Source organism: Symsagittifera roscoffensis, chromosome 1 (assembly GCF_963678635.1).
Source record: "Symsagittifera roscoffensis chromosome 1, txSymRosc1.1, whole genome shotgun sequence".
In the NCBI taxonomy this organism is placed as follows: domain Eukaryota; kingdom Metazoa; phylum Xenacoelomorpha; order Acoela; family Convolutidae; genus Symsagittifera; species Symsagittifera roscoffensis.
In genome coordinates, this window is record NC_087062.1 from 9,253,499 (window position 1) to 9,280,268 (window position 26,770).

The 26,770-nt window shown below is 35.9% G+C and overlaps 3 protein-coding genes across 3 annotated transcripts in view; all 3 read right to left on the reverse strand.

Moving 5' to 3' along the window:
* The window catches only part of LOC134857191 (tectonic-3-like), a 409,016-nt gene that overhangs the window by 298,843 nt on the left and 83,403 nt on the right, over positions 1–26,770 (reverse strand). The gene's annotated exons all lie outside the window — the stretch shown is intronic.
* LOC134857194 (adenosine 5'-monophosphoramidase HINT1-like) overlaps positions 1–26,770 on the reverse strand; it is a 136,784-nt gene that overhangs the window by 26,618 nt on the left and 83,396 nt on the right. The window lies entirely within an intron of this gene.
* On the reverse strand, positions 6,314–7,080 carry LOC134855848 (uncharacterized). The gene is made up of 2 exons (XM_063872258.1): positions 6,961–7,080; positions 6,314–6,599 (listed from the first exon to the last, which is right to left on the reverse strand). Exons 1-2 carry the CDS (start codon positions 7,064–7,066, stop codon positions 6,391–6,393), a joined length of 315 nt encoding a protein of 104 aa, XP_063728328.1. The 5' UTR covers positions 7,067–7,080; the 3' UTR covers positions 6,314–6,390.

A 26,770-nucleotide genomic window follows, 5' to 3' on the forward strand; every position in this document is an offset into this window, starting at 1 on the left:
TGAAAAAATAAAACAGTTCAATTAGATGCAACCGATTCAATTAGAATGTATACTTCTTTTGGCACAAGCGTAATTTTCTAAACAACCAAGGAGAGTAGAAAACTTAAGAAAACACAAAAGTTGAAGAAGCATTTGGGAGGGCGAAGGAATAAACCGGTTCCCTGTCGCTTTTTGGGCAAATGCGTTTCCGTTTGGCCACTGATGCCTATTTAGAGAAAACTATTGGTAGAGAAAACTAAATTGACGGAAAAATGTGCAACTTGCTAGTAAAATGCACTGGAAATTCCAAGCTCAAGTGTTGCTTGTGCAATTATGCCTTCAACAAAAAGCGACAAAGTTACCTTTGACTTGTCTAATACATAACAATAACACACAACTCAGTGAATATCATTTCAATCTCCAAAAAAAAAACTTTTTACTCCATAACATTTAAAAAAGGTTACTAATTTTTTTTTCAATTTTATGTAACAGACAACTCATATTCACTTACCATTTACATACTCGAATAAAAAAAAATTGGAAAACTACACCATAACAGAAAAAGCTGTGTAGAAAAAGTAAAACTGCTTGAAATTGTCTGTGCTCAAAATCTGGCCCCTAATTTCTGCTATCTGATTGATCTCATAAAATCAAACAAATTAACACAAGACTCCATTCATTGATTCCTGTCCATCAAGAGTAGAATGATTGAACAAAAAAATTATTGTCCCAAAACATATATCAAAAACATATATTGCCAAAAACACATAGGTAAAATCTATGTTTTGGGAACTAAGCCAACAAATATAAGCATTTTAACAATAATCCGACTTTTTTCAAGTGCAAAAATTTTTAGCAAAAAAAAGACAGTTCCTGGCCTCATTCGAACCCCATACACCCTGAGTGCCACGTATGGACGTCACTTCCAGGCTGAACATGCAACTTCACACCCGTAAATTGATTTGATTATGCACCAAACTATCAAATGACTCAGTTAGACAAGTTGTGTACCAGAAAAAAATTCCCTACATTCCAATTCGATAACGCTTGCTGATCGCAAGAGTATTTACCATGATGTCTTTGAAATCTCAAGCAGATAGTTTTTCAACCATTTTCAAAATAAGGAATAAAAACAAATAGCCACCAACAGACAGTTGGAAACGTTTAAATGAACAAGGAAACCGAATGGTTGATTTTATTTGAATATTTTATAATTTTCTAACTTCGATGAAAAATTTTTTCATGTTTAAGCTTTTTCATTAGCAGGAAACGTTTACGAATGACTTTTTCTTTCATAAAACTAACCCAATTAAAAACCTGAGTCAAAAGGTAATTTTTTATTCTGCTGTGAATACTGCCAATTAAAATAGATTTTTGAAAACATGCCGACAATACTTCGGTAGATGCGTCAGTTGAACCGGAACAAAAATTACCATTAAAAATATAGGACTATTTCATGTACCCAAATTTTTTCCAAATGACGCAAAGTGAGTAAATATGCCGATAAAAAACCCGAAATCATTCAAACGAAAAAAATGAAACGAGATCAAAACAAAAAAAGACACAACCAGTGTTGGTAACTCTACAATTTTTTTTTAAACAACGAGTTTTAATTATAGCCGAAACTGCTTGAATCAGAAAGCTGTGCAATATGGAAGGAAAAAGAACCAATTTTTCAAAAATTAAGCCAAAAAAAGCAGACGAACGATAGTCCAACAATTCTGAGACTTGAAACAGCTGGGACTTGAAACTTAAAATCTATTTTCCGAAGGCTTGTGCTTTCCACTTAGACCATAAGAATAGTGCTTCAAAGATATAAGGTATATTCGAGACAGAATTAGATTTTAATATTGTTTAAGATCAGAAAAGGAATTTTTAAAAAGCCGACATACAGTTGAAAAAATGTCATGAACTATAAAAATGATTGACTTTTTATATTATTGGCACTGTTTCTTGATACTAACACCTTTCAAGAAAACGGGAATAAAAGATCTTTGTTTTTACTCCGCTTAAATTTTGCAAAAATAACATATATTTTTTGAAACGAAGTCACGTTAAATTGCACTAATGAAAATTTTCCTCGAGTAATACAAAAATCAATCAAGGTCAAACAGCTTAAAACCAATTTTGAGCGTGAACAACTTTCAAGGCACGACCTATAAAAGCGTACTGATTACGTTCATTGACACAAAAAATTATCTTTATTAGACTGCAAACTGGTTAACAAACCTAAGACAGTTGGAAAAAAGTTTGAAGAAATGAACCCAGTTGCAAAGATCTAAGTTAGAATACACTAAACTGGAACAAATTCAGTTTCAGTGAACTTAGTTGCAATGAACTGATGGAATCAACAGTTGGAATCAACACATTTGGAATGAACTCAAATGGATAGATTTCAAATGAATCGAATTAAGTTGAAATGAATATAGTTGGAACGAACGCAGTTGTGATGATTTAACTTAGAAAGAACTCAATTGAAATGACTGTTGTAACAACATAATTTCGATTGAGCGCAGTCGGGAGTCTACTCAGTTGGAATGAACTCATTTGTAATGAAAACAAAAGGAATGAACCAGACTGCTCGTATATCAGGGCAAAGCCCTGAATGTTCCGACTGTCTCTTAATTCATATCGAAGTTTTTGGGAAAAGAAAATATTGAAAACCTATAAATTTTGGACAATATCAAAGTGTTGTGAAATGTTGAGTCGTACGAAATTAATACGACCGATTAACTAGCCTCAATTCAATTTGGAACGATTTTGTTTGTGCGGGATAATTTGCCACGCATAAATAATTCGCGTTACGCTCTCAACAATATGAATAAATTCTTCAAAGCGCTCATAATTTAGCCCAGAGCATGGCCAATTTGGCAATTTTCAAACCCCCAAAACTTTTAAAAAAATAATCGGAGGTAAAGTATCTTTTTAAATTTGAACTCAGGAAGTCGATATCTCCAATGGGGTATAAAAAATTTTTGTCGAAAACTATTATTTGCGAAAATTGACTCAATAAAAAAACTACACCGAGCATAAATATTCCGTTTTCGAAAGTCGGAACAATTAACTTGGAATGAACTCAGTAGGGCTGATTTAGATAAGAATAATCTCAATTGATTGAACTGTTGTAGCGATATGATTTCGATTGACTTCATTCGGGAGTCTACTAAGTTGGTATTAACTCAAAAGAAATAAACTCAGTTGGAATGAACGCAATTGGGAAAAAAGACTTAGAATTAATTCAGTTCAAATGAAATTAGTTAGGATGAACTTTTCCGAGGGAATTAATTCAAATTCAGATGGAACAAACAGTTCAGCTCAGAAAATACAAATACAACGAACGATTCGAAAATGAGGCAGAGGCGAAACGGAGCTTCGCGCTACATGAGATGCCAGCAAATAATGACAGCCAGTCAAAATAAAATGATTTAAAAAAACTTCATCAAAAACTTTTAGAAAATTGACTCGAAATGAATTCAATTTAAAGAAATTCTGTCGCGAAACTCGATAGCCCGCTTCAAATTAGCATCCAGACAAAATTTACCGGGCCGTGAGTAGGCACACGAAATGTGGGTAGACGACGTCGGTTAAAACAGGGAATAGCGAGCATTTATTTTGCCGCTAAAGACTTTTGAATTTCCGTTTTTATTTTATCTGCTCACAAGTAGTAAGCTCGTCCAGTACCGTTTGAAGACGAATGACGCATCAAAAGTGAAAAAAAAAATCAACTTCGGAAACTTAGGACTTTTTTTTAAAAAAAAACTGCGCTTGTAGAAAAACTAAAAAGATCACGCTATTCGAATGGATTTGTAATATTAAAACACGAAAAACTATGCAGGACGAGAACTACAACCAGTTTATCAAAAAAAAAAAAACGCCAACAAAAACAAAATTTGACGTTTCAAAAGCTAATCTCTCAGATATTGAGCAAAACTTTTTAAACAAACGCTTTGAGATTTGATTTCAATTCAACCTTTCAATTACCAAAGACACTAGGATAAATACAGCAAGCCACCCGAAAAAATTTGAGCTAAATTCCAAAAAAAAATTAAATGATGATCGTTAAATTCGATTTCAAGCTTTCAAACTGTTTGTCAGAGTGAAATAAAAATCATAAGAGAAGCGAATCAGAATTTAATAGCACTATCAACACAAAACTGAACGATTATTACTACTTGCAGATGAGACGACAAATCAAAAATTTTTAAAACACTTTTTTAATTATTAAAACCCTAACTAAACAAAATCTTGGAACTAAATTACCAGCAAGCATGAACTATTAGAAAAAAACAAAGCGAGGCTTCCTGCAAAGAGAAGTTTAACGCAATAAATAAACGCGGAAATAGATAAAAGCCGCACATTTTTTTCAAAAAAAAAGATGAACAAAATTACTATACGAAAATTATTTACTACACTTGTCTTGATTTCGTTCTGAATTCATTTCAAAAACCCAATAAATTTGAGCAAAAAAACGGCTTTTTCGCAAAAACCTTTAATTTCGAGATCCAAAGAAAAAACAGATGCCCTTAAAGCACTTTGAATTTCTAGAACAATTTATGATTGATGCTTTTTTTCAAATAGTGCATATATACTTAAAAGCATTCATAAACACATCTACTGAAAAAACTTTTCTCCTGAAAAACCATCATCGCGACCCATATAAGAGTCTGAACTACGTTCATAGACTCTTAAAATTTTGACGTTAAAGAAGCATTCGAAACAAAACCTGCAAAAAGCGGTAATAAAGCCAACAATTCTTGAGCAGGCACACGTTCGGCCAATTAACAAAAATTTTCCTTAGAAAAAATACTGGCCAGTATCGGACCCATTGCCTTTGTCGTTGGTATCTGTCAAATTGGTATCTGTCACTTGATATACAATTGCTGTAAGTGAGCAAAGGGTTCAGTTATTTTCACAAATTTTATTGAAAAGGTAAAAGAGTATTGAAAAATAAAAACGAAACGAGGCTCATTATTACTAGCGATTCAACAAATTCATATTGTCACAAAAACACCAACTGGAATATATGGAAACCCCAGAGTTTTTTCACGATTTTTAAAAAATACTCTGGGAAAAATTTCCCTGCATTTGTCTTGATTTCCTCTTGAATTCGTTTCAAAAAAGTCAATGAACGCATGTAAAAAAATTTTCGACTTTTTTGAAAAAATCCCTACCATCAAACTTCAGAGAAAATTTCTAGAGCAATTCATAACTGATACTTTTTGAGAAAACAGGATCAATATATAAACTTTTAATTTCGCTGCAAATTCTCAAATTCAAATTCCACTTTCAAAACCAGAAGTCGATCACGTTTTTCGCGAATTTTCCACTTTCGTAATTGGAGACCGCAACTTATCTAACTTTTAGCAGATAAAATTGAAATGAACTCAAATAGCGCATATATACCTAAGAGTATTCATAAATATATTTCTTAAAAAAGATACCTTTCCTGAAAAATAAACACCCTCGCGGCTTTTATAAGAGTCTGAAATACTTTTGGCCTAAAAAGTGAATATTAAATAGGCATCGAAAGAATACCAGCAAGAAGCTTTTTTTAAAAAAATTGGCCAGTATCGAATCCATTAACTTAGTTGCCGCAAGCACGGACGCTACTTCCAAGATAAACACGCCAAGTTGTTATCTGTCACTTGATATACAATTAATGTAAAGTGAGCAAAGGGTTCAATTATTTTGTTTAACAAATTAACCCGAAGAAAACCCTATATTCCAATTTCTTAATGCTTGCCGTTCGCAAATGTAAGAATTACAGCAGGTCGCGCAACGAATTTATTAAAGGTTGCGACCTATGCTAACAAATGAACGAAACATCTTTTAAGTAATTTCGACAATTTTTCATGTGTACTTTGTAAAATTTTGACAATTATTAATGTTTACTTTCCAAAGTTTTTTTTACTGAAGGCTTAAGAGGGTGAGTTAGATTTTTCCAAAAATCTCGTTAGTGTTGAACCGCTCTCATTTTATATCAACGAAAACTAAAATTAAAAAATATTAGGAAAATACATCGACAAAAATAAAGTCCCGAAAATCTACAAAAAACTTTCGAAACAGATAAAAAATACTTTGCAACTCCAAAGGTTCATCTGCAGCTTTTAACGTCCAGCGGTACATATGCAATTAACACCCCAATCAAGCTTTGAATTCATCGGTTAAAAAAATTAGCATTTGACCATTCTGCGAGCAAAGGTATTTACAGGAAAACATCTAGTACCAGGTTGCTTTGAAACTGCACGGCCAAAATGAGTGAGAATTCACTTCGCTCTAAATTAATTGGCTGAAACCGGTTGCCACTCCTCGCTTTTTCTTATGGAAAAGGCAGTTTAAGTAAATGTAATTTCTACAAAAATAATAAGACTGAGTGTTTGATGAGTAACTACATTTCAGCTGCTGCTATCATCAAGAGTAGGGACTCGGCTGAGGCAGTCTCAAATGCTTCATGTCTTCTTCGTAGTCGTAGTAGCTGAACTCGTCGTATTCATCCCTTTCCCAGTTGAAGTACTTCTTCCCCTCATCTTCTGAGCCACTCTCCTTGGGTGGTGAGTCACTCTTAGTTGGTTTGTTGTCAGTGCTTTTGGTTGAAGAAGCTAGCCTGGCAACTGCGTAGGCTGAAAACCATCAAGCAGTTTAATATTAATGATTATCTGAGGCTTATAGTTATCCTAAAAATACAATAACACAGATATATTTGTAGACCTTTCTTACGAGTTTTTTTTTTTCAAATTAAAAAACATGCCCTGGTCTAGTTTGAAAAACGTCACACTGTTTAAGAATTTTGTCACACAATATGTAGAAAATTAAATTTAATTTTTGCAGTTTTTTCAAGGTTAAACGAACTCAATTGAAAAGCAATTTAGTACAGTTTTGCAGTTTTTCACAGGTGATAATTCAAATTTTCCAGGAAAATACTCCAACGCAATGTTTTAGCTAGAAAACAGAAGCCGAGTGAGATCAGAAAATTTTTAGTACCTGATTTCAGTTGACATTTGTCCAGAAGAGTAAGCGAAGACTTTGTGGTTGTTGGGAGGACGACACTCCTAAAGCACATGGTCACAACTGCCGCTCGCACACTCATTCTCAACTCTGAATGTAGATGTACCAATTGAGTTATTCCATCAAAAAATCATAAATAACCGCATCCAAATTCAAATTTTTCGAGCGATTTGCAATAAAACTGTTCATAATATGCAGATTCACTTTCAAAACTAAACTCGTTTTTCATTGTTTCCAAGGGAAAAAATTGGGTGTCTCGGTTAAACGTTGACTTGAAAAAATTTAACATGTTTGTTCTGTTTGCTATTTGATTTTATTTGCTATTTGGTAAGCCATTAATTCTACCGATTTTTTTTTCCAATTCATATACTTGGATTCTCGCCCAAAATTTTCCCTTAGAGCAAGGGAAAAAACAGTTCATTTTTCGTGCTCTGAGCCGCCTGAAAACAGGTGAGATTAAACTCTTATGGATTATAAAAAACTGAAAACTATGATATAAGCTGCACTTTTTCTTCAGAGGCAAAGCGGAGCACCTCTTCACTTCGTTTATATAAAAAACTCACCTCTTCACTCCGTCTATGTTTATATATTCAAACTTAGATTAAAAATCTGATAAATATTCAGAAAAAAGTTTTGTGGGGAGGAAGATATGTCGCTAATTTGAATGCCAGGAACAGATTAATTAAACGTTAGCACAAAGGCGAAGCAGAGCGTCACATCAGTTAAGATGCAACGCAAGCATAGCATTGCAAGCTAGCGAACAACGACGGAAACAATTCAGTCGAAAACCGTTGAATTTTTTTTTGGAATGAATGAAAAATTCAGTTTCAGAAAAACCGCTTTTAATAGTCGGAAAAACACGCTTAACATTGGAAAATAAACTTTTACATTTATCGACCGGCCACAAAGCCGACAAAAGTCAATAGACTAACGTTGAAACGAAAACTGGGAACAAAGCCATAAGAATTGTCGTCATAAACAGTAGTCTTTAAGTGATAAACATAAGTCTTTGATAAGTTTATCAGTAGTCTTTTATCAGTAGTCTTTGAGTGATAAACAGTAGTCTTTGATAACCGTATCAGTGACTGGTTCATATAAAAACATTTCAGATTTTCGCACTTTCTTACCGGTTTTTGTTCCAGGGAAGAGAAAATTAGTGGCTTGATTCTCATAAAAGTAAAAACCATCAGAGATCAACAGATTTCCTGTTACAACAATTTTAGCTACTCCGGTTTTATAACAAGCGTAAACTAGACTCTTCATTCCCAATTGGTCAAAAGCCCAAACTATGACGTAACTTTTTGACCACAGAAGCCCCGGTATGGCCATTTTTTGAGATGAAACATGTTGATACAGGTTTGTTTGTGTAGTCCAATTATCGATTTTGAAAATGGATTAAAACAATTGTGTTAACAAAATTGAGATTGAGTTGTTGACCTCAACCGTATCACCAAAGTTTTAATCCATTCTTTGAGTAGAATTGAAAAAGGATTGTGACAAGCAATTGAGTTTATAGGAGTGAGTGAACCCCAAACGCCGGACAGAACTTTAGATAATGATGCGAAGTTTTCCAAGTCTGTTGCAATTGAGCTAATCGCTGACAGAAAATTCTATCTTGAACAGCTATCATCATCGGGCTACGGATCATCTGATGTAATCCTGAAGGGAACACGAGAAGGAAATACCGGCTTATTTAACTCTCGCTCTGGATTAGGACCGTGCGCTACCGAAATTGACGTTGGATTCAAGAAAAATGAAAAAAGGATGCTGGGTGACTGTGCCTTGGGAAACTGGGAAACGTGAGGTAACTCTGTAAAAAGTGATCAGGAAAGAAAAAAGACAGATTTGAGCATGAAGTTTTTGTCTATTTCGAGTGAAGAGCTAAGTTCCAATAATGAGTTACTTGATTCCGTTATTTTTCCTTAAAGAATCTGTTTAAATCAGGAGCTATTTAGGCCTTTTTTCCTGGAAGAATCTGTTTATAGCATGAGTTATTTAGGAAGCGATCAAGAGCCCAAAACGAGAAAGATAAAAGTCAAAAATGTAGAAAGACTCAGCTAAAGCGCAAAAAATTGAAACTTTGACTGGATAAATCCCATGTCGTGGTCAGATTTGGTGTTTTCAGATCCATAACATTTCTGTTGACGCTCAATTTTGTTCTCTTATTGTTCTGTAATTGATGACTAGTATCTTTTCTGTTCAAAAAGAAATAAATCAGTTTGGCTGAGCATTGTTCGAAACTAAGTTGATTATTTGAAATTATGCATTGTCTGAAACTGAGATAGCAAAGTCAACGAGTGAGACAGTTTCCATGTTTAATTTGACAAAATGGAAATTCCAGAATATACTTGAATAGACTCGCTGAGAGATCAAAATGATACAATTTGTTTCCAGATCGAAAAGCCTCTATCGGTAAAAATGAAAGCATCTTTTTGCGAAACTGAGAAGGTTCTTCATTCAGCTCGGCAGCAAATGTTGGAGAAACGATCGGATGACGAAATGAAGAGTTTTAAGATATGCTTAAATAGGCAGATGGCCATTTTAAGAAAGAAGTGCAGCGCGATGGAGTCGGATTTCGTGAAAAAAGTCAGTTTCTGCACAAACTTTTTGGAAAATTGTCTTGAGAAAATAATGCAGGAAATTGGACAACCCATTTTAAAAAAGGTCAAACCTTGGTCAATAAGTTCCACTAAAGAGATGGAAAAGGACTAAGTTTGTGCAAAGCATCTAGAAACAAGTGGAGGTACGCCATTAGGAGCGCCTTTAAATAAAGGTAAAGACGGGAGCTCTAAGATAGCCAATGGTAAAATCTGTACGCCTTAGTGCTTTTTCATATTCTCTGAGTACTCAAGAGGCGGCTGGTTTTTAAACAAAACTGAGTATTCTTAGAGAAATAAATAGTCCAATGAATGCACTTATTGTAGAATGGAGGGAAATGCAGCAATTGTGATCACAGTCAAGTTGGTAAACTGTATAATTGGAAGTTTTTACCGATACAATTTTGAATACAAGCTGTTTAAGGCGAAGATTCTTGGCAGAAAGGGACAAGCCATGAGAAAAACAAGGCCTTGACATGCAGGGTGCAGATAAGCAAAGAAAAGTGAGAAAATCGAGTTGCATAGTGAAAACTCTGTTGGTGGAGAAATAGAGTCTTCCTCATAACTTGGAGGTATCAGTGTAGTTGCGCAATTTGGTAATTGCGTAGGTCTTGATGTTTACAAAAGGATGAGGCTGATGTTATCGTTAAGAAAAAGCGGAATGACCAAGATATGAATCGATCGCAATCAGGCAAGTGTTCAGGAATTAGATTTTGTGGCTTTTTGGCGTTTCTTGATTTTAGAATATACTCGATTTTTCGATTTTAGAATTTAAACTTTACTGATTTAGAAAGGACGGATAAAAATGACCCGAGTGAGCAGTCTTGCAAGGATTTACAAAGCGGTACAACCATCATAGATGACAACTCTTGTGAATGTGGAATCACTGTAGAAGATCATAGTGAAGATGAAGGCAAAGTGAAAGATATTGTAGCTAAAGTCGAGCGAAAAACCACATTTATTAAACGTGAAGATTAAATAGGTAAATGAGGTATATGATAGATAAATGAGGTAGTTCGCGAATAGTCGCAGATTACAGGTTCGGATTTAATGTGACAAAGGCTGTTGATAAATCCATTTTTTCCTCATTTTGGTAAATTAAATTTGAATATTTTGGATGTTTATGAATGTCAAATAGCGAAAACAGTCCGAAGCGAAAACTATGTCAACAAACATCGCTGAAATGCTGGAATTGTGATCACAGTCAAGTTGGGCAAATGTATAATTGGAAGTTTCTACAGATACAATTTTGAAAACAAGCTGTTTCAGGCAACGATTCTTGGGAGAAAAGACGACCCATGAGAAAAACGAGGCATTGACAAGCAGGGTACAGATAAGCAAAGAAAAGTGTGACAAAATCGAGTTGCATTGTGAAAACTCAGTTGGTGGAGAAATAGAGTCTTCCTCATCACTTTGAGGTATCAGTGTAGTTGCGCAATTTGACTCCAAATGAAAGTTGACTCTTCTTGATTAAAGGATAATCAAAATAATCAAGATCTTTTTTCAGAATTTGCCTCTAGGTCGGTTGATCCCGTTCAGGCTGTTATTTTCTTTTACGCAATAAATGGAGCCAATTGACTAAGTAAAAACAGCCTGTCTGGCACTTTTTATAACTTGCGCAAAAGTGAATCTGCATTAACGCATTTTAACCAAATAAATGCGTATAGTTTTTTTTTTGAATTTTTTCGTCAACTGGTTTTGTTATAACCACTTTTTTATTAAAGAAGAGACGGAGACGGCTATCGATGAGGTAGTTCGCGGATACTCTCAGATTCCAGGTTCGGATTTAATGTGACAAATTATGTCAAAGGCTGTTGATAAATCCATTTTTCCTCATTTTGGTAAATTAAATTTGAAGATTTTGGATGTTTAAGAATGTCAACTAGCGGAACCAGTCCGAAGCGAAAACTATGCCAACGAACATCGAACGTTTCAAAAACGAACTCATAAATGCAGAGCGCCAGTAGTCTTATGGAAAAGGCAGTGTAAGTAAATGTAATTTCTACAAAAATAAAAAGACTGAGTGTTTGATGAGTAACTACATTTCAGCTGCTGCTATCATTAAGAGTAGGGACTCGGCTGAGGCAGTCTCAAATGCTTCATGTCCTCTTCGTAGTCGTAGTAGCTGAACTCGTCGTATTCATCCCTTTCCCAGTTGAAGTATTTCTTCCCCTCATCTTCTGAGCCACTCTCCTTGGGTGGTGAGTCACTCTTAGTTGGTTTGTTGTCAGTGCTTTTAGTTGAAGAATCTAGCCTGGCAACTGCGTAGGCTGAAAACCATCAAGCAGTTTAATATTAATGATTATCTGAGGCTTATAGTTATCCTAAAAATACAATAACACAGATATATTTGTAGACCTTTCTTACGAGTTTTTTTTTCAAATTAAAAAACATGCCCTGGTCTAGTTTGAAAAACGTCACACTGTTTAAGAATTTTGTCACACAATATGTAGAAAATTAAATTTAATTTTTGCAGTTTTTTCAAGGTTAAACGAACTCAATTGAAAAGCAATTTAGTACAGTTTTGCAGTTTTTCACAGGTGATAATTCAAATTTTCCAGGAAAATACTCCAACGCAATGTTTTAGCTAGAAAACAGAAGCCGAGTGAGATCAGAAAATTTTTAGTACCTGATTTCAGTTGACATTTGTCCAGAAGAGTAAGCGAAGACTTTGTGGTTGTTGGGAGGACGACACTCCTAAAGCACATGGTCACAACTGCCGCTCGCACACTCATTCTCAACTCTGAATGTAGATGTACCAATTGAGTTATTCCATCAAAAAATCATAAATAACCGCATCCAAATTCAAATTTTTCGAGCGATTTGCAATAAAATTGTTCATAATATGCAGATTCACTTTCAAAACTAAACTCGTTTTTCATTGTTTCCAAGGGAAAAAATTGGGTGTCTCGGTTAAACGTTGACTTGAAAAAATTTAACATGTTTGTTCTGTTTGCTATTTGATTTTATTTGCTATTTGGTAAGCCATTAATTCTACCGATTTTTTTTTCCAATTCATATACTTGGATTCTCTCCCAAAATTTTCCCTTAGAGCAAGGGAAAAAACAGTTCATTTTTCCTGCCCTGAGCCGCCTGAAAACAGGTGAGATTAAACTCTTATGGATTATAAGAAATTGAAAACTATGATATAAGCTGCACTTTTTCTTCAGAGGCAAAGCGGAGCACCTCTTCACTTCGTTTATATAAAAAACTCACCTCTTCACTTCGTCTATGTTTATATATTCAAACTTAGATTAAAAATCTGATAAACATTCAGAAAAAAGTTTTGAGGGGAGGAAGACATGTCGCTAATTTGAAAGCCAGGAACAGATTAATTAAACGTTAGCACAAAGGCGAAGCAGAGCGTCGCATCAGTTAAGATGCAACGCAAGCATAGCAGTGCAAGCTAGCGAACAACGACGGAAACAATTCAGTCGAAAACCGTTGAATTTTCTTTTTGGAATGAATGAAAAATTCAGTTTCAGAAAAACCGCTTTTAATAGTCGGAAAAACACGCTAAACATTGGAAAATAAACTTTTACATTTATCGACTGGCCACAAAGCCGACAAATGTCGGTAGACTAACGTTGAAACGAAAACTGGGAAGCCATAAGAATTGTCGTCATAAACAGTAGTCTTTGAGTGATAAACATAAGTCTTTGATAAGTTTATCAGTAGTTTTTTATCAGTAGTCTTTGAGTGATAAACAGTAGTCTTTGACAACCGTTAAGTGACTTGTTCATATAAAAACAATTCAGATTTTCGCACTTTCTTGCCGGTTTTTGTTCCAGGGAAGAGAAAATTAGTGGCTTGATTCTCATAAAAGTAAAAACCATCAGAGATCAACAGATTTCCTGTTACAACAATTTTAGCTACTCCGGTTTTAAAACAAGCGTAAACTAGACTCTTCATTCCCAATTGGTCAAAAGCCCGAACTATGATCACAGACTTTTTGCTCAAACTTTTTGACCACAGAAGCCCCAGTATGGCCATTTTTTGAGATGAAACATGTTGATACAGGTTTGTTTGTGTAGTCCAATTATCGATTTTGAAAATGGATTAAAACAATTGAGTTAACAGAATTGAGATTGAGTTGTTGACCTTAACCGTATCACCAAAGTTTTAATCCATTCTCTGAGTAGAATTGACAAACGATTGTGACAAGCAATTGAGGTTATAGGAGTGAGTGAACCCCAAATGCGTGACAGAACTTTGGATAATGATGCGAAGTTTTCCAAGTCTGTTGCGATTGAGCTAATCGCTGACAGAAAATTCTATGTTGAACAGCTATCATCATCGGGCTACGCATCATCTGATGTAATCCTGAAGGGAACACGAGAAGGAAATACCGGCTTATTTAACTCTCGCTCTCGATTAGGACCATGCGCTACCGACATTGACGTTGGATTCAAGAAAAATGAAAAAAGAATGCTGGGTGACTGTGCCTTAGAAACGTGAGGTAACTCTGTAAAAAGTGATCAGGAAAGAAAAAAGACAGGTTTGAGCATGAGGAGCATCAAGAGCCCAAAACGAGAAAGATAAAAGTCAAAAATGTAGAAAGACTCAGCTAAAGCGCAAAAAACTGAAACTTTGACTGGAAAGAACCCTTGTCGTGGTCAGATTTGGTGTTTTCAGATCCATAACATTTCTGTTGATGCTCAACTTTGTTCTCTTATTGTTCTGTAATTGATGACTAGTATCTTTTCTGTTCAAAAGAAATAAATCAGTTTGGCTGAGCATTGTCCGAAACTAAGTTGATTATTTGAAATTATGCATTGTCTGAAACTGAGCTAGCAAAGTCAACGAGTGAGATAGTTTCCATGTCTAATTTGACAAAAAGGAAATTCCAGAATATACTTGAATTGGCTCGCTGAGAGATCAAAATGATACAATTTGTTTCCAGATCGAAAATCCTCTATCGGTAAAAAGGAAAGCATCTTTTTTGCGAAACTGAGAAGGTTCTTCATTCAGCTTGGCAGCAAATGTTGGAGAAACGATCGGATGACGAAATGAAGAGTTTTAAGACAGAAAGGCAGCGCGATGGAGTCGGATTTCGTGAAAAAAGTCAGTTTCTGCACAAATTTTTCGGAAAACTGTCTTGAGAAAATAATGCAGGAAATTGGACAACCCATTTTAAAAAAGGTCAAACCTTGGTCAATAAGTTCCACTAAAGAGATGGAAAAGGACTAAGTTTGTGCAAAGCATCTAGAAACAAGTGGAGGTACGCCATTAGGAGCGCCTTTAAATAAAGGTAAAGACGGGAGCTCTAAGATAGCCAATGGTAAAATCTGTACGCCTTAGTGCTTTTTCATATTCTCTGAGTACTCAAGAGGCGGCTGGTTTTTAAACAAAACTGAGTATTCTTAGAGAAATAAATAGTCCAATGAATGCACTTATTGTAGAATGGAGGGAAATGCAGCAATTGTGATCACAGTCAAGTTGGTAAACTGTATAATTGGAAGTTTTTACCGATACAATTTTGAATACAAGCTGTTTAAGGCGAAGATTCTTGGCAGAAAGGGACAAGCCATGAGAAAAACGAGGCCTTGACATGCAGAATGCAGATAAGCGAAGAAAAGTGAGAAAATCGAGTTGCATAGTGAAAACTCTGTTGGTGGAGAAATAGAGTATTCCTCATAACTTGGAGGTATCAGTGTAGTTGCGCATTTTGGTAATTGCGTAGGTCTTGATGTTTACAAAAGGATGAGGCTGATGTTATCATTAAGAAAAAGCGGAATGACCAAGAGATGAATCGATCGCAATCAGGCAAGTGTTCAGGAATTAGATTTTGTGGCTTTTTGGCGTTTCTTGATTTTAGAATTTACTCGATTTTTCGATTTTAGAATTTAAACTTTACTGATTTAGAAAGGACGGATAAAAATGACTCGAGTGAGCAGTCTTGCAAGGATTTACAAAGCGGTACAACCATCAAAGATGACAACTCTTGTGAATGTGGAATCACTGTAGAAGATCATAGTGAAGATGAAGGCAAAGTGAAAGATATTGTAGCTAAAGTCGAGCGAAAAACCACATTTATTAAACGTGAAGATTTAGATAAATGATTCTCGAACATAGACAAATTAAAAAAAAACAAAAAGAGCAAAGGACAAAATAAGTAGTTCTGGTGTCATTTATGATACACGTGAAGATTAGTATTGATGCTAAACAAGACATTTTTGAAGTTATTTGTTTAAATAGAAAAGTTTGCGAAAGCTTTTCGATTTGAAAAGCGAAATCACATAGTTGCCCTGTTGGCAGATCAAAATAGATGTATTAACCTAATTTTTCAGAAAATTCATTAATGATTCAATCAGGGGTTTTCATCAATAACGTACTAACTAAGGCCCAGAAAAAGGAACTACTGCTACAGAGTTTGCGAAACACTCGTGTAAAAAGAAATCGACCTGGTGATGCATTCCATTAAAGTTAGTGATAAAACAATTTTCACTCAAAATCGTTTAGTGAGAAGGGCAGCATGTCTTGCAAGGTCACGAATGAAATCACTCTTCTTGAGCAGCTCCGCTATCGACGAGGTAGTTCGCGAATACTCTCAGATTCCAGGTTCGGATTTAATGTGACAAAGGCTGTTGATAAATCCATTTTTTCCTAAATTAAATTTGAATATTTTGGATGTTTATGAATGTCAAATAGCGAAAACAGTCCGAAGCGAAAACTATGTCAACAAACATCGCTGAAATGCTGAAATTGTGACCACAGTCAAGTTGGGCAATTGTATAATTGGAAGTTTCTACAGATACAATTTTGAAAACAAACTGTTTAAGGCAACGATTCTTGTGAGAAAAAGACGACCCATGAGAAAAACGAGGCATTGACAATCAGGGTGCAGGTAAGCAAAGAAAAGTGTGAAAAAATCGAGTTGCATTGTGAACACTCAGTTGGTGGAGAAATAGCGTCTTCCTCATCACTTTGAGGTATCAGTGTAGTTGCGCAATTTGACTCCAAATGAAAGTTGACTCTTTTTGATTAAAGGATAATCAAAATAATCTAGATCTTTTTTCAGAATTTGCCTCTAGGTCGGTTGATTCCGTTCAGGCTGTTATTTTCTTTTACGCAATAATTGGAGCCAATTGACTAAGTAAAAACAGCCTGTCTGGTACTTTTTATAACTTGTGCAAAAGTGAATCTGCATTAACGCATTTTAACCAAATAAAAGCGTATAGTTTTTTTTTGAAATTTTTGGTCAACTGGTTTTGTTATAACCACTTTTTTATTAAAGAAGAGACGGAGACGAAGTTTTCCAAGTCTGTTGCGATTGAGCTAATCGGTGACAGAAATTTGGATGTTGAACAGCTATCATCATCGGGCTACGCATTATCTGATGTAACGCTGAAGGGAACACGAGAAGAAAATACCGGCTTATTTAAATCTCGCTCTGGATTAGAACCGTGGGCTACCGACATTACCGTTGGATTCAAGAAAAATGACAAAACGATGGCGGGTGACTGTGTTTTAGAAACGTGAGATAAATCTGTAAAAAGTGATCAGGAAAGAAAAAAGACGGGTTTGAGCATGAGGTTTTTGTCTACTTCGAGTGAAGAGCTAAGTTCCAATAAAGAGTTACTTGATTCCGGGTTTTTTTCCTGAAAGAATCTGTTCAAATCATGAGTTATTTAGGCCTTTTTTCCTGGAAGACTCTGTTTATAGCATGAGTTATTTAGGCAGCTATCAAGAGCCCAAAACGAGAAAGATAAAAGTCAGAAATGTAGAAAGACTCAGCTAAAGTGCAAATAACTGAAACTTTGACTGGAGAGAACCAATGTCGTGGTCAGATTTGGTGTTTTCAAATCCATAACATTTCTGTTGATGCTCAATTTTGTTCTCTAATTGTTCTGTGATTGATGACTAGTATGTTTTCTGTTCAAAAGAAATAAATCAGTTTGGTTGAGCATTGTTCGAAACTAAGCTGATTGCTTGAAAATATGCATTGTCTAAAACTGAGCTAGCAAAGTCAACGAGTTAGATGGACAGTTTCTATGTCTAATTTGACAAAAAAGAAATATTATACTTGAATTGGCTTGCTGAGAGATCAGAATGAACCAATTTGTTTCAAGATCGAAATTCCTCTATTGGCGCAAATGAAAGCAGTTTTTTGTGAATTTGAGAAGGTTCTTCATCCAGCTTGGCTGCAAATGTTGGGAGAAACGATCCGATGACGAAATGAGTTTTAAGATATGCTTAAACAGGCAGATGGCCATTTTAAGAAAAAAGTGCAGCGAGATGGAGACAGACTTCGTGAAAAAAGTCAATTTCTGTAAAAAAAACTTTGCAAAATTTTCTTGGAAAGTTAATGCAGGAAATGGGACAAATCATTTTAAACAATGTCAAGAAACCTTGGTCAATAAGTTCCACTAAAGAGATGGAAAAGGACGAAGTTTGTGCAGAGCATCTAGAAACAAGTGGAAGTGCGCCATTAAAAAAAAGGTAAAGACGGGAGCTCTAAGATAGCCAAGAGTAAAATCTGTATGCCTTAGTGTTTTTGATAATGATATCATCTTTAAATGGTTCAGTTTTAGTCCGAAGGAAATCTCTGAGTACCAAAAAGGTGGCTGTTTTTTTATATACAAAACTGTGAGTATTCTTAGAGAAATAAATAGCCCAATGAATGCACTTATTGAAGAATTGAGGGAAATGCTGAAATTGTGATCACAGTCAAGTTGCGCAACTGTATAATTTGAAGTTTCTGGAGATACAATTTTGAATACAAGCTCTTTAAGGCGAAGATTCTTGGGAGAAAGGGACAAGCCATGAGGAAAACGAGGCATTGACAAGCAGGGTGCAGATAAGCAAAGAAAAGTGTGAGAAAATTGAGTTGCATTGTGAAAACTCTATTGGTGGAGAAATAGAGTCTTCCTCATGACTTGGAGGTATCGGTGTAGTTGCGCAATTTGGTAATTGCGTAGGTCTTGGTGTTGAGAAAAAGGATGAGGCTGATGTTATCGCTGAGAAAAGGCGGAAAGACCACGATGTGAATCGATCGCAATCAGTTAAGTGTTCAGGAATTAGATTTTGCGGCTTTTTGACATTTCTTGATTTTACAATTTGTGCGATTTTTCGATTTTAGAATTTAAACTATACTGATTTAGAAAGTACGGATACAAATGACTCGGTTGAGCAGTCTTGCAAGGATTTACAAAGCGATACAACCAACATAGATAACAACTCTTGTCAATGTGGAATCACTTTGTGGATACACGTGAAAATAAGGATTGTTGCTAAAGAAGACTATTTTTGAAGTTATTTGTTGAAATAGAAAACTTTGCTAAAGCTTTTCGATTTGAAAAGCGAAATCGTATAGTTGCCCTGTTGGCAGATCAAAATAGATGTATTAACCTAATTTTGCAGAATATTCATTAATGATTCAATCAGGGGTTTTCATCAATAACGTACTAACTAAGGCCCAGAAAAAGGAACTACTGCTACAGAGTTTGCGAAAAACTCGTGTAAAAAGAAATCGACCTGGTGATGCTTTCCATTAAAATTAGTGATCAAACAATTTTCACTCAAAATCGTTTAGTGAGAAGGGCAGCATGTCTTGCAAGGTCACGACTGAGATCACTCTTCTTGAGCAGCTCAGATGAAATCAGCTGCTTCTCCCGGCCAAATTTCAAAAAGTATCTTTCACACTAATTTTGTAGAAAACTGTGACAATGTAATCGCTTGATGTTTTTTGTTAGATAAACGACTAATGGCCTCTCGAATACTCAAAAGAGTGAAAAGCTTCATTTTGACTCAGCAAAAATCTAAAACTCCTACAGTTGTTAGTTAGTTTTCAGTCGTCGCTTTTTTCGTTTTATGCTTTGAATTGGTTGTCTTTTGAGTCATTATGATCTTGAACTCAGGTGCAGGTAGTTCTTCGATTGCAAACATCAATAGAAATTTAGTTCAAATAAATTTGGAATCTACGAGCAAGTTTTTTCAATGAGCGCCAGTAGTCAACAAAATTTTTACCGGAAAATCAATTTTACCGATCATTCAGCTAAATCATGTTGGAAATCGGTCTGTGCAATGTAACTTTTGTTTGGCCGAGAAGAGTTTGAAAGCCCCATTATGTGCTACTTTAACGGTAACGTTAATGTCGAGGTTTTACCTAGACCCCCCAGCTTTTTTTTGAATTTAGCACTTTTTTTGTACAACATAGATTCAAGGAGCAGAGTTTTTCGGAAAATTTGCGTCAACTGATTAATGCATTATCTTTGGCTTCATTGAAAATTGACGATAAATCGGAGAGCAAAAGCGATGGCTAATCTCCAACTGTTATAATTCATGTAAAAGTTTTCAATCTTTCAAGCTAATTGAATATTAAAAAATACTAAAAGCACCAAATTACATCTTGAGTTTGTAAAATTACCTAGCTCTGTGCATTCTTTTGAGCATGTTTAGCTTCAAAGCCTTCTGCATGATTTGCATTTGAGTATATAAAAAGCGCAACTTTTGGACAATTTAAGTATTTGGTAAATATTAGTATGTGTTTAAGTTATCTCTGAAACAAAGCAACCTTTATGTTCCTGATCTCATCCAAATCTGCGATTTGAACGAATGCGCAAAAATTGTAATCAAATCTTCTACAAGCAAAAATTGTAATCAATCCAAAAGCGAAGCCAATCAACGAGCATAGGCGTGTTCATAATGTCAACTTGAATGAGCTGGCTATATTAAGCGACGAAACAGCCTCTTCAGATGATATTGTGGTGCGGAAAAGGGGTGGGGACTTTCAGAAGTTTCTGATACGCACCGATCTTACGATCCACTTCATTTTGTTCTTCTCTTTCCAATGGCCTCTGACGTTTGGAGTATTCAGACCATATTTCAGAAACTCAGACCGAACGATGAGCCTTCAAAGGTATCATTGCTTCCTAATAAATGAAAGATGCAACAGCTATAGAGCTCGTTTTTTAAGCAGAGAGGTTGTTTCAAGAGTATGTCTGCATTGCTTTTGCATCGAATGAAAATCAACGACTCAAATCTGCTCGATTCAATCAAGACTCACTTCGATCTGCTGTTTATGCAAATTTCGAGGACCCTGTTATTGAGGCTGATACTAGCGTTGGTAAACTTGGTCAGCGTATCATATGTCTCAAAGCTATAAGTGGAAGTTATCGACATCGGCATGCCAGGTAAGTTGTCTGGAGTTTCTATCCTCAAGCTCCTCAACCGTACCACCAAAGTTTTAATCTATTCTTTGAATATAATTGAAAAAAGATTGTGACAAGCAATTGAATTTATAGGATTGAGTGAACCCCAAATGCTTGACAGAACTTTGGATAATGATGCGAAGTTTTCCAAGTCTGTTGCGATTCAGCTAATCGCTGACAGAAATTTGGATGTTGAACAGCTATCATCATCGGGCTACGCATCATCTGATGTAATCCTGAAGGGAAGACGAGAAGGAACTACCGGCTTGTTTAACTCTCGCTCTGGATTAGGACCGTGGGCTACCGACATGACGTTGGATTCAAGAAAACTGACAAAACGATGGCGGGGGACTGTGCCTTAGAAACGTGATATAAATCTGTAAAAAGTGTTCAGGAAAGAAAAAAGACGGGTTTGAGCCTGAGGTTTTTGTCTACTTCGAGTGAAGAGCTAAGTTCCAATAGTGAGTTTCTTGATTCCGTTATTTTTCCTTAAAGAATCTGTTTAAATCATGAGTTAATTAGGACTTCTTTTCCTGGAAGAATCTGTTCATAGCACGAGTTATTTAGGCAGCGACCAAGAGTCCAACACGAGAAAGATAAAAGTCAAAAAATGTAGAAAGACTCAGCTAAAGCGCAAATAACTGAAAATTTGACTGGAGAAAACATGTCGTGGTCAGATTTGGTGTTTTCAAATCCATAACATTTTTGTTTATGCTCAACTTTGTTCTCTAATTGTTCTGTAATTGATAGTATCTTTTCAGTTCAAAAAGAGATAAATCAGTTTGGTTGAGCATTGTTCGAAACTAAGCTGATTGTTTGAAATTATGCATTGTCTGAAACTGAGCTAGCAATGTCAACGACTGAGATAGAGTTTCCATGTCTAGTTTGACAAAAAGGAAATTCCAAAATATAATTGAATTGGCCAGCTGAGAGATCAGAATGATCCAATTTGTTTCCAGGTCGAAATGCCTCTATCGGCGCAAATGACAGCAGCTTTTGGCGAAACTGAGAAGGTTCTTCCTTAAGCTTGGCTGCAAATAATGGCGAAACGATCCGATGACGAAATGAACAGTTTTATGATATGCCTAAATAGGCAGATGGCCATTTTAAGAAAGAAGTGCAGCGCGATGGAATCGGATTTCGTGAAAAAAGTCAAGTTTCTGTACGAACTTTTGGAAAAATTTTTTGGAAAGTTGATGCAGGAAATGGGACAACTCATTTTAAAAATGTCAAGAAACCTTGGTCAATAAATTCCACTAAAGAGATGGAAAAGGACGAGGTTTGTGCAAAGCATCTAGAAACAAGTGGAAATACGCCATTAAGAGCGCCTTTAAACAAAGGTAAAGGCGGGAGCTCTAAGATAGCCAAGGGTAAAATCTGTATGCCTTAGTGTTTTTGATAATGATATCATCTTTAAATGGTTCAGTTTTAGTCCAAAGGAATTCTCTTAGTACCAAAGAGGTGGCTGGTTTTTCTATAGACAAAACTGTGAGTATTCTTAGAGAAATAAATAGTCCAATGAATGCACTTATTTAATAATTGAGGGAAATGCTGGAACTGTGATCACAGTCAAGTTGGGCAACTGTAAAATTGGAAGTTTCTACAAACACAATTTTGAATAAAAGTTGTTTAAGGCGATGACAAGCAGGGTGCAGATAAGCAAAGAAAAGTGTGAGAAAATCGAGTTGCATTGTGAAAACTCTGTTGGTGGAGAAATAGAGTCTTCCTCATCACTTGGAGGTATTTGTGTAGTTGCGCAATTTGGTAATTGCGTAAGTCTTGATGTTGACAAAAAGGATGAGGCTGATGTTATCGCTGAGAAAAAGCGGAATAACCAAGATGTGAATCGATTGCAATCGGGCAAGTGTTCAGGAATTAGGTTTTGTGGCTTTTTGGCATTTCTTGACTTTAGAATTTGTTCGATTTTAGAATTTAACTTTACTGATTTAGAAAGGACGATTAAAATAACTCGAGTGAGCAGTCTTGCACGGATTTACAAAGCGTTATTAACATCATAGATGACAACTCTTGTGAATGTGGAATACTTGTAGACAATCATATTGAAGATGAAGTCAAAGTAAAAAATCGTGAAGCTAAAGTCGAGCGAAAGATCATCTTTATTAAAAGAGAAGATTTAGATAAATCATTCTTGAACATAGATAATAAGTATCATTCTTTCAATCTTTCAAGCTAATTGAATATTAAAAATACTATTTTGTTGAATACATTTAGGGCAAAGCATATTGTTTAATTCACCCGATGAAACCATTAGAAGGTAGCAACCCTGACTTTCTGCAATTCTTTGCTCACGATCCCTAAAATAGCTACGAAAGCACGAAATTACATCTTGAATTTCTAAAATTACCTACCTAGCTCTGTGTCTTGTTTTGAGCATGTTCAGCTTCAAAGCCTTCTGCATGATTTGCATTTGAGTACGAAAAAAGTGCAACTTTTGGGCAAATAAGTATTTGGTAAATATTAGTATGTGTTTAAGTTATCTCTGAAACAAAGCAACCCTTATGTTCCTGATTTCATCCAAATCTGCGATTTGAACGAATGCGCAAATTTGTAATCAAATCTTCTACATGCAAAAGTTGTAATCAATCCAAAAGCGAAGCCAATCAACGAGCATATGCGTGCTCCTAATGTCAAATTGAATGAGTTGGCTATATTAAGCGATGAAACAGCCTCTTCAGATGATATTGTGGTGCGGAAAAGGGGTGGGGACTTTCAGAAGTTTCTGATACGCACCGATCGCACGATCCACTTCATTTTGTTCTTCTCTTTCCAATGGCCTCTGACGTTTGGAGTATTCAGACCGTTTTTCAGAAACTCAGACCGAACGATGAGCCTTCAATGGTATCATTGCTTCCTATTAAATGAAAGATGCAACAGCTAAAGAGCTCGTCTTCTTAAAGCAGAGAAGTTGTTTTAAGAGTATGTCTGCATTGCTTTTGCATCGACTGCAAATCAACGACTCGGTCAGCGTATCATATCTCCTAAAGCTATAACTGGAAGTTATCGACATCGGCATGCCAAGTAAATTGTCTGGAGTATCCATCCTCAAACTCCTGACACTAATCTTTTTTGCCACTGTTTTTAATGGTTTTTTGTTTCAGATATCAAGATGCAATGGCAATATTTCGTCATTATCATAAGCCTGATCTTTTCAAAACTTTCACTTGAAACCCTTTGTTGGAGGAAATCCAGTGTTGCTTGATTGATTATCAGACAGCAGCCTCAAGGCCACTCGTTGAGCGTGTTTTTAGTCTGAAGTTGAAATGCCTGATGAATGAGCTGCTGCACAGAGGTTACATTGTTCGTTTGCTTTACGTAAATAGTGTATATTTTTTTTCAATTTGCTACATTTTGTTTACAAGTGTTTGGAAAGGTTGTGTTATATATGTATGTCATAGAATACCAGAAAAGAGGTTTACCCCATGCACATATCCTAATCACGTTATCCGAGAGTGATCGTTTGAAAGATTCGTCTGATATCGACAAATTAATTTCAGCTGAAGCTCCTACTATGTGTTGTGATCCCGAAAGGGAAGTTCAGGCTGTTAAGCTTTGTGCTACTGTCCTACGTTGCATGATTCAGGGCCCATGTGGAAATACCAAATCTAGATCTCCGTGCATGATTGATGGTAAATGTAGTATTTCCCAAAAAAAAGTTTTTTCTCCCGCGAAGCTGTGTGGGATGATACTGCGAACTATCCGAACTATAAACTGCAACCATCGTCAAATGGGGGAGAGACTGGAAATGTTGGAGATTTTCAAGTGGTTAATCAGTGGGTGGTTCCCTATAGTCCCTACTTGCTTCTAAAATTTGATGCTCACATCAATGTTGAGGCTTGCATTTTACAGAATTCGCCAAAATACATCTTCATGTACATTAATAAGATCAAAGACAACTAAAATGTGAAAATTATGAATTACAAAGAAATAAGTTATTACAAAAGAACCACATTACGAAAAAACGTTACAAAAGAAAATAAGTTATTAAAATGTAGCTTTTATAAGAGCATCAGATTAAGCTGACGCTGAAGGCAATCATTTGAGATAACTTCACACTGTTTCTGTCGTTAACGAAGAGTATTTTTCAGGGAGTTGATCGATAAATGGTTCGCATAGATAACGAGGTTTTTGCTGAAATTGCCGCATATCAAAATATGCGTTATATTGGCTCACAGGAAGCATGTGGACGGATATTGAGCATTCCTCAGTCAGAGAGATTTCCTTCTGAACAGACGCTCCCTGTTCATCTTCCCAGAGAACAACTGATTTTGTTCGCTGAAAATTGCGTTTAAGAAGCCGTGCATAACGAAAAAATAGAACAGCTTAAAGAGTTTTCAATTTAAAAAAAAATGAATTCGTCGAACGATGTGATATATAGCAACTTCCCGACGCATTTTGTCTGGGTTAAATCTTCTAAAACTTGGCGCCGGAGGAAACTTGTATCCAACACAATAGGAAGGGTATTCACAGTGCCTCCGTAAGCAGGAGAGAGGTTTTACCTTCGTATGCTGCTTCATCATGAACATTGTGCTGGTTTGTTGCTTGAATATATTCGAAAGGTTTTAAATATTAGATTTTTACTCAAGTTGCTTACAGGATGAAATTCTTTCGAAAAAATGAAGCTAATAAATGGCAACGAAATGTGTACGTATAAAGAAGTCGGTGCAGCGCTTGGTCTAGTTGAATCCGACGGAATGGGACGCTCTTTTGTCTGACGCTGCGTACACGATGAGCTCGCATAAGATACGAAAACTCTTCGGTTTCCTTTTAATTTTTTGCGAGCTAGCGAGCCCGATGGAGTTATTTGAAAAGCACCATACTCATTGGTCTGACGATTTCTTGCATTCTCACCCTGATTGTAATGTTCATTTTCAAAAAGTCGTGATACCATTAAAGATTGAAGCCTTCCTCTGTCTCATTCACGCTCTTTAATATTTTATGCTTTGCCTGAAATTTTCAATAAGACAGGGCATTTATTGACAATTTAAAAAATCGCGTTGCTATAGAAGCTGTTTTCGATGAAGAACTACAGCATGACCTCGCAGAATTAAGGTCGAACTTTGTGAATGACTTCGGTGATAATAGAGCTTCTCTTAACAGTAAACAACGTGAATTTTGCGGTCAAATAATCAATTGTTTAAAAAGGCAAGAGCAGCGCTGTGTGTTTCTATGTGCAAGAAGCGGAACTGGGAAAACACATGCTCTTAATTCTTTGCTAGCAGTAACCCGATCACTGGAAGAAAATATTGTCACTGTTGCATCTAGCGGAATTTCGGCAACTGAATTAAACGGAGGCAGAACTGCACATTCTAGCTTGAAGATTCCACTTTAGATTCACGAGACATCCTCGCTCAACAGAATGTACTTATCCGCGTTAGCGAGACTCATCCGAGTCAGTAAATTAATTGTTTGGGACGAAGCCCCAATGATCAACCGCTTTTCTCTGGAAGCACTAGATCGTTGTGTGACATCTACTGGAAGCTGATATACTATTCGGAGGCAAATCAAAACTTTTAGCAGGAGATTTCCAATCAGTTTATTTCGGTTATTCCAACTGGAATACGGTAGTTTTGATTAAGGTCGTAAAGTCGAGAAACCCCCGAGATGCAGTTTCATACTGCATCAAAAAGCCATATTTGTGGCCCAAATTCTCTCTGATAGAAAATATGAGAATGTCTGCAGCTGAAAAGCCATCTGCGGCTGTTGGGTATGATAAATGGCTTTTAACAGTTGGAGACGGAACTAATCAGTTGTCAGATGATTTTGTGAATCTTCCCGAAAACAAAACAGAAATAATATCGAGTTCTTCTCTCAAAAAAGCTGTTAATTGGGTTTTAAAAATTTTGAGGTTAGTTGGTGATTTTTAAATTTTTTTTCAACGAATGCTGAGCCCAATTTTTTCCTTTTTCAATGCAGGGAATCGAGATATCAAGAGCCATTCTGCGACACATAACACTTCAGCAACCAAAATCAACAGGTTTTGCTGCAATAATTTTCCAAGTAATTACGTCAGAAAAT

What these genes read in the sequence shown, in the direction of transcription:
- LOC134855848 (XM_063872258.1), bottom strand. Translation starts at nt 7,066, where the DNA reads ATGAGTGTGCGAGCGGCAGTTGTGACCATGTGCTTTAGGAGTGTCGTC. An exon ending in CAAATGTCAACTGAAATCAG is followed by an intron (nt 6,600 to 6,960) that starts GTACTAAAAATT and finishes GATGGTTTTCAG; the next exon opens with CCTACGCAGTTGCCAGGCTA.